A 16,656-nucleotide genomic window follows, 5' to 3' on the forward strand; every position below is an offset into this window, starting at 1 on the left:
TTTTTTTCTTTTTTAAAAAAATAAAAAAATAAAGCAAAAAATTAAAAAATTAATCCCCAAATACTGCCCGTTTTTTTAGAAAGAATACCTTTTCTCCCTGTGATCCCCTTTTTTAAACCCAAAAAATATTTTTCCCCATATGACCCCCCTTTGTATTTTTTAAACCCGGGTTTTTAAAAAAAAAAGTTGGCCCAAATTTTTCATTGTAAAATTAAGAAATCGGGTTTTGTTTTTTTTTCCCAAGTTCATTTTTTTCTTTTTTTTTTTTTAAACCCGTTTTTGCCCCTTTTATCCCTTTTCCCCCCTTCCATAAACCCTTCACTGCCGGGTTTTCCCTTTTCTCGCCAAACAGGGGGGCATCCAGTCTTTTCCCTTTTAATGTTCGCATCTCACGTGAAACCCCAATCCTCCTTCTGTAGTTTAGGACCCAAAATTAGTCCCCCCCGTGCCCCTTGTGGGTTTTAATCCACCCTGTGACTAAAGGGAAGGGAAAGTGTCCAATGCCCCTCTTCAAACAAAAAAGATCCATTGTTTTTTTTAAAAACTTTTTCCATCCGTAGTGTAGTCAAAACTTTTCAAACAAAATGAACATGCTTGCCACGTCTTTTTTTTTTTTTTTTTTTTTTTTTTTCAAAAAGGCCCTAAGATGTTGGGAAAAACCAAACAGAAAAAACAAAAAAAACATACAGACACAAAAAACCCGACAAACATTTTAAAAACAAAAAAAAAACCCCCAGGGGTCCCTCCGACTTTCCAAATATTTTTTTGGTTCATCGTGTTTTTCATTTAAGCCTCTGTCAGAAATTGACTGCTCTTAATGTTTTTTCCACCCCAAAAAAAAGCTGTGAGCTACAAACCACCAAAATAAATTCGGGCCCTCATAGGTCATATCAGAACCGAGAGGAATTAAAACAAACCCAGAGCTCCCCCAGAATGGCCTTCAGCCGGGAAAAAAACATGAAACAACATGTTTTTATAAAGATTACCCCCTTTTGTTATGCCCCCGTGCTCCTTTTTCAAACCCTTTTTAAAAATGCAAATTTATGTTAATGTCACATCAAAAAAAATTCTTAATCAAACCCCCCCTTTACCACACACATTCACCCTCACATGCAATTTCCCCAAATTTAGGACAACAGACAGACATTGGGGCCCCAAAAAAGTTTTTTTACATACAGTATAATTTAGATTTAAACTTTTCTTAAGGGTTTTTTCCCCCAAATTTTAAACCCCCAAAAAAAAAAATCTTTTCACCCGTCCCGGGCTTAAGACCCCTGCACCAGTGCTTTTCAGCCCTTTAATTTTAAGGGGATTTTTTCCAGGGTTTGGGGGTTTAAAATATATGGGGCAAAATTTTTTGGGGGCCTAAAAATTTTTTTGGGGTCACTTAACACCCAAAATAAGTTTTCACACCCTTTATTTTTATTTTTTAAGGGGTCCCCCAAAAATGACCCTGTTTTGAAATTTTTAAATTAAAGAGAAACCCCCCCCTAAGGGGTTCCCGAAAAAATATGTTTTTGTTTTTCTCCCGGGAAAAACCCATTACCCGTTGTAGTTTTTTGGCAGGTGGGCACATAAAGATTCATGGGCTGTATCTGGCCCCCTTATTAAAACCCTAAAAGGACAGTTGCTGCCCTCAAATTTAAAAAATCTATCAATGCGCTGGAAATTTTCAAAAACTACCCCCCCCATAACTAAACAAATAGTGGGATCCCCCGGGCCTCCCTAGTTTTGCTGAAATTTACTTTTCCCTTTTTCTAATTCTTTCCCCGAAAACCCCCACATCATCTTCTTTGCCATTTTTCCCCCCTTTTCTATCCCAAATCACCCCCCATTTTTTTCTACTTTCTGTCCCCGCCTCTCTTTTATCCATGAACCCCAAACCCTTTTTAAATTTTTCTATTTGATGGGAACCCACCCCTATTTTTTAACAGGTTTTTTTGAGTAAAGGGTCCATTTAATCCACCCTTTGATATCCTCAGTGATCGGTGTTCAATTTTAATTTTTCTTTGCTACAGTTTGGGCAAACTTAGCTTGTGTGGGGCCCAACATTTTTTAAATATAAGTCCCGAATCATTTACTCTAAAAAGCCCAAAAACCCAAAACCATTCTAGTGTAGTTTAAATTTGGGAGATGTCTTTAAGGTAAAAAAAATGCTTCTAACTCCCCGGGCCCGCTTGGCTGTGTCGGCCCGGTTTTGCACTTTCTCTCTGTGTCTTTTTCCTTTTCTCTCCTGCCCCTAATGAAGGGGGTGCTCTGTGGGATCCACGTTTGGAGCCCCAATGTTGGGGGGGGGGGTTTTAAAAACACTGAAAAAGTTTAATAATTGAATTTCTTACCTTTAAAATGTTCATTTCAAGACATCGTAAATTGTAAAAAATATCAACCCCTTATATTTTTTTAAACTTTTTTTTATTTTTATCATATCTTCCCCCCATTTCTAAACCGAAATTTGCCCCCTCCCGCCCCATCTCCCCCCTTTAGACTGTCAGGCCCCTAGGGGGGTGCCCTTCCCTGTTCTGTGCCCCTGCTTCAAAAATTGGGGGGGGGGGTTGGGCATTCGCTGGGAAAACTTTATTTACCGCCTCCTCTATTTTAAATTTTGGTTTGGAAAAACCCCTTTTGTACCTCCTTGTCCCAAATTTTTCCTCTGTAGGCCTTTTTTTCACAATTTATGCAATATTAGATTTTCTCATGAAAGGTTTTTTTAAAACCCCCGAAGTTCGAGTGCCTGCCCCACCTCCCTGAGCCCCCCTTTTTTCTCCACCCGTTCCTGTTTTAGGGCCCTTTTCAGAAAAAATTTTTACTAAAAATTTTAACTTTTGGGTTTTTCAATCAAAATCCAAAAGTTTTGTTTCTACTTTCTGGTGTTTGTCCGTCCCAACACAAACCCGCACCAGCCATTTTTTTTTGCGACTTTTTGACAAACTATTTTTTTGTGTATTTCCCAAATTAAAAAAACCCTGTTGTGAAGTGTTTGGAGGTGGGGCCCCCCAAATTTCCCCCAAAAATTCCATTTTTCTCTCATTTTTTTTAACCCCTTCATAAATTTTCTAATGTGGGGTTCTGCATCCTTCAAAGGTTTAACTCGCCATGATCATTTTCTCCCTTTAAACCAGAAATCGCTTTTTAACGAGGTTTTCTGGGGTTCATTTTTAGTCCAATGCATCCCTCTTTCACACCTTCCCCTTCACACAGTGTATAAAAATCAGACCTCGACGTTTTTACGGAGATCCCCCGGGGCTTTTTAAAATTTTTTCCATAAAATTTAGTGAGCCGCTTTTTTTGCTAAGGAAAACGCATTCGTCAAACCCAAATGTGTCCCTCAAGGAAGTTGTTTTTCCTTTAAATGAAAAGGGAAAAAAAAAAAAAGGAAATTTTAAAAAAAAAAAGATTTAATTTTGTTCCGCCCAGGGTTTACTTTCCCCCAACTTTTTGGATTAGACCCAAAAAAGTTTTCCTAATCCGGGCATCAGTCTTTTTCTTTGTTTTTTGAAAGGGAAAATCATTTTATCGTTTTCTCTTTTTCCCTTTTTAAGAGAAGAGAAGGGGAAAAAGAAAAAAAACCTAAAAGGTCCGTTTCCCAACCTGACCCGCTTTCCCTTTTTTCCCGCTCGGGTTTTTTTTGTAAATGTCCTTTTGGGAGGGGATACTGGCAAAAATCCCCGCCGGCTATGTGGGCTGGGTTTTTTGGGCTGGCGTCTGTTTTTAAGAAGTGCATCTTCCCTGTCTGCAGGCAACCGGGAATAAAATCACCGTCCCCCTTTTTGCATGCAGAAACCGTTGGGGTTTCCAAAACCCAATTAAACCTAGTGAGGGAGTATAGTTTTCCCCCGAAGAAATTTGGGGCAGTCGCCTTTAATCGGACTTTTAAAACCCCCTAAACCCCCAGCAGAACGGGGACGAATTTTTTTTCTTTCCCCTCTCCTTTTTTTTCTTTTTTTTTTTTTTTTTGTGTACAGGTTCGCAATGTAAAAAAAAAATTTAAAAAACCAAACAAATACAAAAAAAAAAAAAAAAAACCGCAAAAAAAAAAAAATAAAATCACTCTGAGCAATTTCTCTTTTTTTTTTTGGTTAAAAAACTTCAGCTCCTTCAGAAAATCACAACACAGCCCAAAATGTTTTAACAGTAAAAAAAACCTGGAGGGTAAATTTTTTTTAAAAAGGGAAACTCCTCCCTTATCAGGGTTTTTTTCGGGCCCCAGGCGTGGGGCTTTTTCCTCGGGGGGCTCTGTTGTTTTGCTTTCCAGGCCCCGGGCGGGAAAAACCAAATTTTTTAAAGTGAGAAGGGTTTGTCCCCCCTTCAAAAATAAAGGCTGTAAGGGCCCCGGGGGCCCCCTCACAAGGGGTTCCCTTTTTCCCGGGAGCAAATTATTTACTACTCTTAACTCAAACCCCGGGTTTAAAACCCCTATAAAAAAGGGCTATAAAAACAGGGGTTTAAAAAAATAACAGAAATTTTTTCTAGAACAGGTCTTTCGGGCAGAGAAAAAAAACTTCGAGCTATGCAAAGCTGTGGTCTCAAAAATCAAAGTCCCCCAAGGTTCCGGCAAAGTTTGAGCCCCGATGAAGGCATCACCCGCTTCTTATACCTTGTGAGTCTATGTGTTGCATCATGTGGGTGCTTAGCTGGCCGTATCAAAACTACAAACCCCTCCCTGTCCCGGGAAATCCATTTCAGGTTGCCTCTCTGTCCGGGTTACAGGGTACAGGGAGCCCCTATCAGACCCCGGGTCCCAAATGTGCCCCCTAAACCCTTTTTATCTTAGAGACACAAAGGCCCGTCTTGATTAGATACCTCCGTACACAACCCCTGATAAACCACAATGTGAAGGGAAACCCTTTTTGCCCCCTTTTTTTTTCCTTTTTTTTTAATTTTTTGGACCCCCAAAAAACCAAATTTAACCCAAGGTTTTTTTTTTTCCCAACAAAATTTTTTAATTTTTTTTTTATTTTTTTTAAATAATTTTTTTTAAACCCTTTTTTTTTTTTTTAAAAAAATTTCCCGTTGTTTTTTTTTTTTTTTTTGGAAATTTTAATTCCAAAAATTTTTGTTTTTTTGAACCTTTCCGAACCCGGAAGTGGAACTTTTTTCCCGGAACGAAAAAAAATAACTCTAAAATCCCCTTTGTAAACTCCCCGGCCCCCCAAAAAAAAAAAAGGTTTTTTTTTTTTTTTTTGACCCCGGTCGGTTGTTTTTTTACTCCAAAAAAGGACGGTTTAAAAACCCAAAAACCTTTGGGGGGAAACGGTTTTTTAGATCCCCCGGGGCTCCCCTTTGTAGACCTTTCCCGGGTCGGTTGTAGGCTCCCGGCCCCGGTTGTGGCTTTTTTTTTTTTAACCCGGAAACGTTTTGTGTGTGTTTTAAATTTTGGTCGGGTTTTAGGCTCCCGGGTCGGGTTTTTGGCGCTACTTTCCTGGAAACGGTTTAGTTTGACCCCCCTTTTGGGTCCAGGGGGTTGTATTTTAGACTCCTGGATCGGTTTGTAGATCTGGTCGGGGTTTTGACCCCCCGGCTGGGTTGTGGACTCCTGGATCGGTTGTAGGCTCTGGATCAGTTGTAGACTCTGGATCAGTTGTAGACTCCCGGCTCGGTTGTGGACTCCTAGATCGTTCTAGAGTTCTGGATTGGTTGCCCTCCAATTTAAGCCTGTCTGTGATCAGAAGCACCAGGATGAAGCAGACGGAACACCAAAGCATAGATGTGTGGTGTGTAGATTGTTTGATGATGTGTTGATTGTTCTCTGATGTTTTCTCCAGAAACGAGCGCGCGGTCTTCAGCTGTTCGAGAAAGTTTGTGAACACCTCAACCTGTTGGAGAAAGACTACTTTGCTCTGTCCTTTAGAGACGCAGACAACAACAAGGTACCTTCCTTCCTCCTCATCTGTCTCTTCAGTTCACAGTCAGTCTCCCCTCTAGGCCTCTAAAGCACCCAGTTTCTACTCTGAAGTCTTTAGTCTGCTCTGTCCAATCATGAAGAACGTTCCTCGTTATCTGAAGCCATTTCTGATTGGTCCTAGTCGATTAGCAAAGCAGCCATTTCCTGTTTGTCTGATCTGGTTGCAGAACTGGTTGGATCCTGCCAAGGAGATCAAGAAGCAGGTCAGAGGTGAGTTTGATGCTTCGCTATTGGTTTAGCTTAGCTTTAGCTTTGCTCATCTCTGTGAGCTCATGCAGGTTGTTCTTGGTCTCAGGTGTTCCCTGGAACTTCTTCTTTAATGTGAAGTTCTACCCTCCGAACCCGGCCCAGCTGTCTGAGGACCTTACCAGGTGTGCTTCCATCTGTTGCTCCTAGCTTAGATAACTTTGTCTTCATGTTTGACCCTCTCTGTCTCTCTGCAGGTACTTCCTGTGTTTGCAGCTCAGACAGGACATCGTCTCCGGACGTCTTCCTTGCTCCTTTGCGACTCACACTGTCCTCGGTTCCTACACGGTCCAGTCGGAGCTCGGAGACTACGATCCCGGTATGAAAAGAACCCAAAGAATCAAACCTTTCGGAGCAAAAGAAAGACTCCTGAACTTAAATACTTTAAAGTTCACATAGAAAACACAGACTTATAGTTTCTCATTTGGTAGTATGAATAAAATTTAATAATCACAGGTGGAAAAATGTCCAGGATTTTGTTGTTTATAGCATAAAATAATTCACTGAGATAGCAGACGACGCTAAATTCCTCATTCGGTCATGTGACCCACTGACGGACGCCGTGACGTCACTTTAGTCAGGAAGTAGTCATTTTACGTAGTGAGTCAATATTTATTTACCTTAGTGATGGAGGTTTTATCCTTTAACGAGGAAGAAGCAATCAGAGTCTGAGTGGTTTTATTAATGCTCGCTGGTTTAATCACCGCTGCTGAATGTTCTTTGATCTTCTGCAGAGCCGCTGGAGGTTCATTATCTTTCAGAACGTCGTATGGAAGCGGCTGTTCCAACCGTTGCTTTTCCGAATTCTCCCGACTTTACGCGAGTGAATAAAGTGAATGTGATTGGTCGATTATCAAGGGGGCGGGATTGTTGTAGCGGAAGGTTCGCAAGCACGTTTGATTGTGGCCGGTTTGTGGGAACAATCTTCCTAACCAGTTAGCAACTTAGCACTAGCAGGTTCCCAATGGGAAATTCCATTGGGACCAAGTAGCACTAAATTGGTGACTTAGAAACGACGCTGTCAAGGAACGCTATGGACAGCGGAAACATGCAAGAGGAGGAGAGTTTAGTGTCGGAGGTCGTGGATGAGTCTCCTCCGTCATCCATTTTTTATTTAGAGGAGGAAAGCGGGGACGAAGATGTTGTGGAAGAGGACGCCAGGGCGGCAGAAGCTTGGTTTGGTGTAGAAGGCTTCCAGCCGTACATGTTTCAGCCCTTGCCTCGCAACGCTGCCAGTTCTGTTAGCTCTACGCCTGCCGAAGACACAGACGTCCATCCCCGTGAACACTGGGACGCAACTCAATGGGAAAGGAAAGGATTCTGATTTCAACCGTTGCGTATATTAGCTGCGACACATGAATCAAGATGCTATGACCGAAAACATTTGATTGACAGATGACCGTTGATATATGATTGGCTGAATTTAGGTGTTCAGGCTGACGTAGAACTAACTGGCCTGCAGAAGATAACGGAAAAAACACAGATTTGAAGATTTTTATTTGAATAGAAATTTTCCAACTTTTGGGACAGTATGGTCTGATAAAGAGAATATTTATATACATGTTTAAGCCAGAATGATTTGACATTTAAATAAGATTTCCCTACGACTTTAAACCAGAGTCTAACCCTAGTTTGAAGAGCGGATTAGAGGATTGGTTCTGTGGTGGCTGGGTTCGGTTCAGTTTGGTTCGGTTGGCAGCCGGGCATGAAGGCTGGGGGTCAGTGTTGGAGCCCTGAGTGCGGTGCTGGTGGTTCTAGATAGGGAAGGCGGTCCCTCTGTAACCCGATCGCAGCGAACAGTCCAACCACCGGGTCCTTTCTGCTGTCTGGGTGGGAAACATTTCCCTTTGGTTTATTGAATCCAGCTGATAGAGGAGAGCAGGAGGCGGGGTTACCAATCTACTCGCTCTGGAGAGCAGAGTTCGCTGCTTCTGGATGTTGTCTCCAAAGTCTCCAGTAGCAGAAAAAAGTCTCTAGATTTGGCGCTAGGAGCTTTTTAGAAATCAAAGTGCTAGAGGGGTCTGAAAAGTGGCTAAATATAGCGACTAAAGCGCTAAGTTGGCAACACTGCTCTTTGCATGGTTTGTTTTCAAATGGTTTGCTGCTGTCTGTTTGGACCTTTCTGAACATGTGCAGCAAATGGACTGATCCAATATGGTGGACACTGAAGGGGGGGGGGCTGAGACACACTTCATATTATCAGCGTTCTGATGGCATTTAAAAAATATAATTAATGTGCACAAATAAAGAATAGTTGTATAGCCAAGAAAACTTGATGGTGGTGTATGGAGAAACTGAAGAAGTTTTATGGGGCCCCCAGGAACTTGGGGCCCTAGGCACGTGCCTGGTATTGCCTAATGGTCCCAGATATCCCGGCCTAATGGACCGTATTTCCAGTTGACCCTTGTTCACCTGTTTTCCAGATGAATGCAGTCAGGACTACGTCAGCCAGTTGTGTTTCGCTCCAAACCAAACCAAAGAGATGGAGGCAAAGATCATGGAGCTGCACAGAACCCTCAGGTTGGTGGCCCCCTGTGGTGTGACCTGGCTCCGCTCACGTTCCCCGCCTTTTAACGGCTGTTACTGTGTGTTTAGAGGAATGAGTCCGGCTGAGGCGGAGATGCACTTCCTGGAGAATGTAAAGAAGCTCTCAATGTACGGCGTGGACCTGCATCACGCCAAGGTAAAGATGCTGCTCAGATCCTCTAGTCCGACGCTGTTGTTCATTTTCACATCTTTAGTTTCTAACCCAGAAACTGTCAGTAGGGAAGGTTTGGTTTCTGAGCGAGGGAACCTCTGGTCTGATGTTCAGGCTGTAGGACAGCGCCCCGTCCTGAGGGCGATCACTGAGTCTGGGAGCGGCCATTTTTGCCCAAATCTAGTAGCCCCTCCCTCCTGCCATCTTCCAGCAGTGACGTCACGGTGCGGTAAGCCTAGCGCCATTCTCCCCGCTTTCCAAGCTAAATCAATGGGAACTACTAGACACATCTGCAATCAACAACAATTATTGAAGATTTCCAGAGGACTTCACCATTGAAATTCACCAGAGCTATAGTGAAACTGACAATGCCCACGTGCATGGCAGCTGGATGCTGGAATACATCGGGTAAAAGTGAAAAAAAGAGTTATTCCACCTTTCTGATTCCTGATCCTCCACGGACGGGTTGGTCGTTGGATCGCCAACTTGAAGAGGGAGGATTTGCCATCGAACTTCTGGCCAGAGAAAAAACCCGTAATATGTAGCCAACATTTGGAAGAAGAATGTTTTCAAGATGACTTGGATAATAGCGCGTTGTGACAAACACCAGATACAGCACTGGGACTTGATCAACAGCCGATACCGCACCGTGACAATGTCACTAACCAGTAGGTGGCAGTAGTGTTCTTTGACAAACATGGATGCCTCCAGTAAAGCACATTCACATGAAAATGTGTCTTAATTAAATATAATTTCATATTTAAAGAACGTTATAAAGGACTCAGAGGAGGCTGAGATCAACTGGATCAGATGGTTTCAGTCGCCGCTGTTCTCCTCTCGGCCGCAGACCATCCAATAAATCAGCAGCGACACACTTCCTGGTTTCATCAATACCGTCCGTGTTGCAGGAGAGAAATGATTTTTCCATTCAGTCATTTCATCCTGAATGAACAGCAGCGTAAATCCAGAATCTGACCTTAAAGCATCATTTTCATCCAGAGAATTCTCTGATCCCAGAAGTTCAGTACCATGGACAGTGATTTAGAACCCAGACATCTTTTCTCGGTAGATACCCTCATATTTTTCTCACATCTGTTCTCTCATCAAACCCAGTTTCACTGCTCTGATCAGGATCTCTGAGCCTAAACGAGCTTCCTTTGATGTTCAGCCAGAGTCTGCAGAGAAACCTTCATCTACTTCCTCTTCCTGTGTGATGCTTTAGTTTATTCTTTCTGTTATTGTCCATCTTAGGGATCCGAGTCATTAATCAAAGGTTCATTAACTTATCAATCGACTAATGATTCATTGATCAGCAGACGTCTTCATGAAAGGTTCAGTATTTATTAATCATAATCTTTAATTAAACTTTATTGATCAGTTTAACTCTGCATTTAGCCCATCCTCTTGGGGAGCAGGGGGCTGCCATCGTGCGGCGCCCAGGGAGCAGGGTGGGGTCTACCCCTTATGCCCGGAGGGCCCGGTACAGGGCCCTCCCTCTGATCTCTGTTTATTCCCTGGATTCCTGATTGGCCGTTAGTAGTACGGGGTTGTTGTGAACCCACTGGCCGCCATATTGGTACTCCCTATTTAGACCAGTCTCAATGTAAACAATCCACTACAGCCTCTAACGATGATGTTCTCATTTTCAGGGACTGAAGACTTTTAAAATAAAGATAAATTCATCACTTTGACACAGAGTGGCTGTTTTATAGCATCAATAGATTAACTTTAACTTAGAATAAAAAAAATAGGCCATTCACACTGCAGAGTCATTATGAAGTCAAGTCTACAAATCATGTAATATAAAATATTATACAATCCATTTTCCCCTCAATATAACATGAAATAAATAAAGAATTCCTACATTAACATTTCAATGAATTACTTTCTATTTCCTCTACTTTCTATTTTCTAACGTTAGACCCAAAGTCAGCGTCTAACTCAGTCAATGTCTTCCAGTCAGTCCCAGATAGCCAGACTAATGTTACGTGTGGAAACATGTTTTTCTTCGTCCTAATTGGGGTGAAAGGAAGTCTAGAAGTGATTAAAGAAAAGCGTTTCTGACTGTTTATCTGGCTAATGAATGTATGTCCTTGATGAACTGAAGTTGTTTTGCTCCAAATGTTTTTAGGAAGTTCTTTATGCAGAGGTGAGATGGATTCTGACTTTAATCTCAGAATTCTGCCCTCAGATCTTAATAAAGGAATAAAAATAAGCTGAGACTTTTTCGTCACCTTGTTGGGGAATAATATGTTGAGACTCCAGGAGAGATTTGAACCTTAAGAAACGGGTGCAATACAGTTTGAGTGGAGTTACCATATCATGGCGTCATAAGAAGGGGCGGAGCCCCAAGCAGATCTGGTACCTACATCCATAGATATAATATTGCTGAATATTGAAATATTTTTAGTGAGATTAAGAGTAATCCCACTTGCACAAGCCATCATTTCTTTAGTCCTGCTCTTGTCCTCTGAAGCGTGCCTTGTTCCTGGTTCAGCTCAGTGGAGGGAGCCTGTTTAAAGTTCCGCAGTTCTCCTGGAACCATGTCTTGTCTCTGCTTCTCAACTACTCTGCCTGCCTGTTCGGAACCCCTGGCCGGGCTTCGGACTCCTGGATCTCAGAACCATCTTGTCCTGAGCTGTTTGCCTGACCTGACTCAGACTCCTGCCCATGAACTGGGGCTGCCGCATCGTGGCGCGCTCTGCGCCGCATCTCGTTTGGCGGTCCATCGGCTGGATCGCGCCTCACCCGACAGAATGGACCAAGCGATTTAACGAGGTCAGTGACCCACATGGATGATTGTCTTCCGTTAGATTATCGTGGTCACTTACCTGTGTTTCTCCCTCCAGCAGAGAGTCAGTGATGGGTGGCGCCCCGCCTCCCCCCGCCTCCCGCCGCAGATCCACAGCAGCCCGTTTCTGTTCAGTTCTGTTTTAATTGAATAAATGCTTTGAAACTCGCCACTGTCTGTCTCACCTGAATACTGGGTCCTACGTTCTGGAGCATTTTAATTATAATCAGATGGAAGAAACTGTAATCTAATTACTAATGAATCCTAAATGAATTATTTGTTTACAGTCCTGGTCTGTTTCTCTCTGTCTCCTTCTCTCTGTTTATGCTTGACTGTCTTTCTCTGTCTCTTTGTCTCTCTCTCCATTACTCTTTTTCTCTTCCTGTCTCACTGTCTGTCTGTCTGTCTGTCTGCATGCACTAGATGGCAGGAAGCCGCTTTGACTGCTTATCTGCTAAGTCAGAGGTAAGAAGGTTTCCTCCATGTGAGGCCTTTCCCAGAATCCTCTTTGCTTCAATCCTATGATCGTCCCGAAGTCCCTTAGAGACAAGTGAGTCCATTAAGGAGCCGAGAGAGAAGCTGAGAGAGAAGTTTTACCGTCTGTCCGTTAATCCTAACCCAACCCCTCGGCCCCGTCTCATGTGCTTGGTTCCTATTGGCCCTTCTGGCTCCTGGTTCTGAGCTCAGGTGTTCTTCAGGTGTCGCAGAATTAAACTGATTCCTGTCAGCGTTGAAGTACCGACTGAATGTAAGGAAGCACGATGTGCATGTGTGTCTGCAGGACTCGGAGGGCGTGGCCATCATGTTGGGCGTGTGCAGCAGCGGCCTCCTGGTCTACAGAGACCGACTGAGGATCAACAGGTTTTCATGGCCGAAGATCCTGAAGATCTCCTATAAAAGGAACAACTTTTACATCAAAATCCGACCTGGAGAGGTTAGAGAGAAAAGCCCAACAAAGCCTGGTTTTAGTTTAGGAAACATGCAAATAGAAACGGATGAACGGGTCCCCCCCCTTTGGAGTGTCAGAAACTGCTAGTTGAATTCCAGGCTTGTAGGGCAGCTCAAACAAAGCCTTGCCAAGCTGTTAATTTGCAGTTTTTCTGCTAAAAGCCTGTAACTGAACTTGTGTTTGATCCCAGTTTGACCAGTTTGAGTCCATCATTGGTTTCAAGCTGCTGAACCACAGAGCGGCCAAGCGGCTGTGGAAGGTCTGCGTGGAGCATCACTCCTTCTTCAGGTCAGTGGCGTCTGGTGTCCAAACGTCTCCGCCGCGTCCTCAGGAGTCCCCTCCAACAGCTGCCTCTCTCACAGGCTGCTGTCTCCCGAAGAGCCGCCCAAGAAGTTTCTGTCGCTGGGTTCCAAGTTTCGCTACAGCGGTCGCACCCAGATCCAGAGCCGCAGAGCCAGCTCCCAGATATCCCGGCCGGCTCCCAACTTCCCACGATGCATCAGCAAGAGGAGCCTGTTGAGCCGCAGCCTGGATGGAGGTAGGTCCCCACCCACAGCAGCGTTGGTTAAAGAGAACTGACCCAGCAGTCACAGTACTGGTGCCAGACTGGTTCTAGCAGTCCGCTACCAGTACCAGGAAGTTCTTCAGAAACCTGTTGATGATCAGGCTTTGATGCTGCAGGGAAACATGGAGGACGGTGGCGCTGAGCGCTGCTAGAGACGACGGTAGAACTGTTCTTCCTGGCCGGTTCTGTTTGGAGGGGAACAGTGATTGGTTGGTTTGGTGTGTGAATGTTCTTTACCCATTTCTGATTGGTCTTTAGCTTCCAGGACCACAGCCTCTTCCCTGATTGGCTCTCCTGCCATCACTGTGTCGCCCAAAGCCAACGGCCGCACCCCTTCAGGTAGCTCTAAGGAGGGATGGAAGCGCCGCTGATGGCTCCGCCTCACGCAGTAGTCCGTAAACTGCTTCTGCTCTGTGATTGGTCCCAGCTCATGCCCCTCCCTCTTTATTCAGGATTGTTGCATCCTCATTGGTCAGGCTTGTTTCAGACCTACATCAGAGGCTCTTTCATAAAACCCGCTCAGAAAAGTCGGACTTAGACGCCCAATCCTGACTTATGCTAAGTTCACATCGCCAATCCAACATCAAAGCAGTTTCTGCTGCTTCATCATTAAGGTCAGCCGTCCAGTAAAGTGAGTCCAGATGCTTCTGCTGCTCCTGTGTTCGATGCCAGAGAGCAGCTTTGCTATATTAGCTGTGATCAGCGGGTAGAAAGTAGTTAGAATCTATGTTGAAGTGAGAAAGTCCTCCTGAAAACATGGTCTGTGCAGTCAGTTCATCCAGATTACCATCCTGCCTTCAAAGATTATTTCTCTGTGGGAGCCGCTCAGACCCCCACATACCGGCGCTGCGCTGTCACTGGGAATCCCCAGCAGCAGCTGCCTCAGGCCCGCTCGCCTCTCCAGGGTTTTCCCCTCCTGTTGGTGGCGGCTGGAAGTAGATGTTAGCGTTTTTCAGGTCTGTGCTACAAACTGCAGGCAGCAGGATAATAAAAGCCAACATATTCTGCCGTTTCAACATTTTAAAGGTGTAGTTGAGGATTTTTACAAATGTTTTAAAAGCCCCGCCCTCACCACTTAAAAGAAAAAATTGCACATGCACAACCCTGTACCCGGTCCTGAGAGTGAATGCCGATTAAACTTGTGCGAGAGCGTGCACAAGCCCATTTCTCCTCGTGCACGCTCTGTTTAAAAGCGTCAGTTCTCATAGTTTATACCAGCTTCCTGTCTCCGACCGTCCGCCATAACCCCTAAATCCCACCATCACTATAGAGAGCGGGGACTATAGTGAACTTTATAGTGAACTCAGTTAACTGAGCGTTCAGACAGATGATCACTGCTTTTTGCTCTGTTGGTCTCCACTCCTCCTCCACTGCGCGGTGCCTGCGCCATCTTTGTTATTAGTCGCCGCTGTCCAGTAGCGACAGCCTATGGCGACAGCGGGCCGCTGTGACAGTAAATCCCATAATGCTTTGCAAGGAGAGCTCTTAGTGCAAAGCATTCTGGGAACCCTGTAGAGACCCGTAGAACCCTCTAGAAAATGCAGATCCTTGTAGAACCATTTTGAACCCTATAGAACTCTGTAGAGACCCGTAGAACCCTCTAGAACGCGCAGATCTCCATGGAACCATGTGGAACCCTATAGAACCCTGTAGAGAACCATAGAACCCTCTAGAACGTGCAGATCTTCGTGGAACCCTATAGAACCCTGTAGAGACCCGTAGAACCCTCTAGAACGCGCAGATCTCCGTGGAACCATGTGGAACCCTATAGAACCCTGTAGAGAACCATAGAACCCTCTAGAACGTGCAGATTTCCGTGGAACCGCGCAGAACCTTGTTGTAGAGCAGAAGGCATCTCACCTGCTGTGCTTCACCATGAATCTTCATCCCGATGAGGAATCATGTGGCTCCGCTCTGATTGGCCGGCCATGGGTGCTGCGCATGTGCTCTGAGCTGTGATTGGCTGCCTGTGCTGTTGCCCTGGCAATGAGCATCACAGTGGTTGCTATGATACTGCTGGCTGTTGATTTGCAGTCCGATGACATCACCAAGGTGTGTGTGTGTGTGCAGATATGGGCTCAGGACTCTACGGAGCATCTAAAGCCATCGCCGTTAGTGACCACATCACCACGGTAACACCTGAGAGGAGGCTGCAGGACAGCAGGGCGGAGCCAGGTAAGACTAACCAATCAGAGGAGCAGCTGCAGATCAAGCAGCTCCTCTGGATTAATGCAGCTGAAAAATGACAGACTTCACTTTTTCTTCTAAAGACAAAAACCTGTTTGCTGCTAAATGTCTGAGTTTGATAGAAATCATGAAAAAGTTTCAAAAGTCCAAACAGAAAAACTCAAAGGAAGTAAAATCATGTGTTTGAAGGCGCCGTGCGGATCTTCAAGGTTTTATTTATTATTTATCGATATTTGCAAATCAGCAGTCAGATGAAGGATATAAAATTATAAACATTCATCATGTGCTAAAAGATTTCCTGCTTTTTAGTTTATCTGAAAGTCAGCTACAAACTGACCCAAAACTATCTGCAGCCATAGCAACCAGAGAGGAGGAGGAGTTAGAGGGACGACAGAGGAAGGAGGGATTCTGGGAAATATGGACACAAGTATCATATTAAAAGAATCAAGGTCGACACAGATTAATGCAGGCAATGAAACTGCAGATAAAATTTAATAAAAATAAATTAAAATCACAACAGTTCGAGCCACTAGTGCTAAAAACTAAAAAAACAAACAAAAAAAACATGTAAGTTGCTCCCGAAGAACGGTTCCACCGCTTTGGAATGGGGGTCGGTTGGCTTCTTTTGTTAGCCTGCAATGCCCCATACCGGTCTATGAGAAAAAGCAGAGAGCAGAAACTAGAGATTGAACTAACAGAGTGGGAGAATAGAGTTAGAATAGGACGAAAAAGGGGTCCCTATGTCCTCCAGCAGTCTAAGCCTATAGCAGCAGAACTATAGAGATAGATCAGGATAACCTGAGCCACTCTAACTAGAAGCTTTATCAAAAAGGAAAGTTTTAAGCCTAGCCTTAAAAGTAGACAGGGTGTCTGCCTCACGGACTAAAACTGGTAGTTTTCTGACTTCAGTTTCAGCTCAGAGATGTAAAGATGAGTCACATTTTCCACAAACTACCAATGGTTTCTTTAAAGGCAGCAACAGGAAAGGGTCTCTTGGATCAAGGAGGGGTAAAGACATCCGGCTGTGAGAGTTTCTGCTTGGTTCTGTTCTCCTTTCAGTTGAGGAGGCTCTGTTGCTTCTGGTGGAGGAGGCGTCAGAGGAGCAGCAGCCGAAGGAGAAGGAGATGAAAGTTACTGAGGTTTCTCCAGAAAGTCCACCGACTCCACAGAAACAGGACACCAAGGTAATCCCTCCCCCACCCTGATGATACCTGACTCCACTTGTTTGCAGACTAACAAGTCTTTGCTTGTTTTTATTTTCAGACTGAGCTGACTGACACAGCTGTTGATGGCGACCTCACAATAACTGAGGTACACA

At 44.3% G+C, this 16,656-nt stretch overlaps 1 protein-coding gene across 8 annotated transcripts in view; it reads left to right on the forward strand.

The window, feature by feature from the left end:
* The window catches only part of LOC119775373 (protein 4.1-like), a 47,945-nt gene that overhangs the window by 16,705 nt on the left and 14,584 nt on the right, over positions 1-16,656 (forward strand). For 7 of the 8 annotated variants that reach the window (XM_038273340.1, XM_038273337.1, XM_038273333.1 and 4 more), the window contains exons 4-16: positions 5,763-5,867; positions 6,070-6,112; positions 6,198-6,273; positions 6,346-6,467; positions 8,572-8,668; positions 8,744-8,831; positions 12,061-12,102; positions 12,419-12,571; positions 12,777-12,874; positions 12,949-13,124; positions 15,222-15,326; positions 16,398-16,522; positions 16,602-16,649. In XM_038273340.1, coding sequence (XP_038129268.1) covers positions 5,763-5,867; positions 6,070-6,112; positions 6,198-6,273; positions 6,346-6,467; positions 8,572-8,668; positions 8,744-8,831; positions 12,061-12,102; positions 12,419-12,571; positions 12,777-12,874; positions 12,949-13,124; positions 15,222-15,326; positions 16,398-16,522; positions 16,602-16,649 — 1,278 coding nt within the window. The remainder of the gene's footprint in view (positions 1-5,762; positions 5,868-6,069; positions 6,113-6,197; positions 6,274-6,345; positions 6,468-8,571; positions 8,669-8,743; positions 8,832-12,060; positions 12,103-12,418; positions 12,572-12,776; positions 12,875-12,948; positions 13,125-15,221; positions 15,327-16,397; positions 16,523-16,601; positions 16,650-16,656) is intronic. The other variant, XM_038273334.1, reaches the window with a different exon arrangement.

This window comes from Cyprinodon tularosa, unplaced genomic scaffold, assembly GCF_016077235.1.
Source record: "Cyprinodon tularosa strain WSP-4 unplaced genomic scaffold, ASM1607723v1 ctg869, whole genome shotgun sequence".
NCBI classification, from domain to species: domain Eukaryota; kingdom Metazoa; phylum Chordata; class Actinopteri; order Cyprinodontiformes; family Cyprinodontidae; genus Cyprinodon; species Cyprinodon tularosa.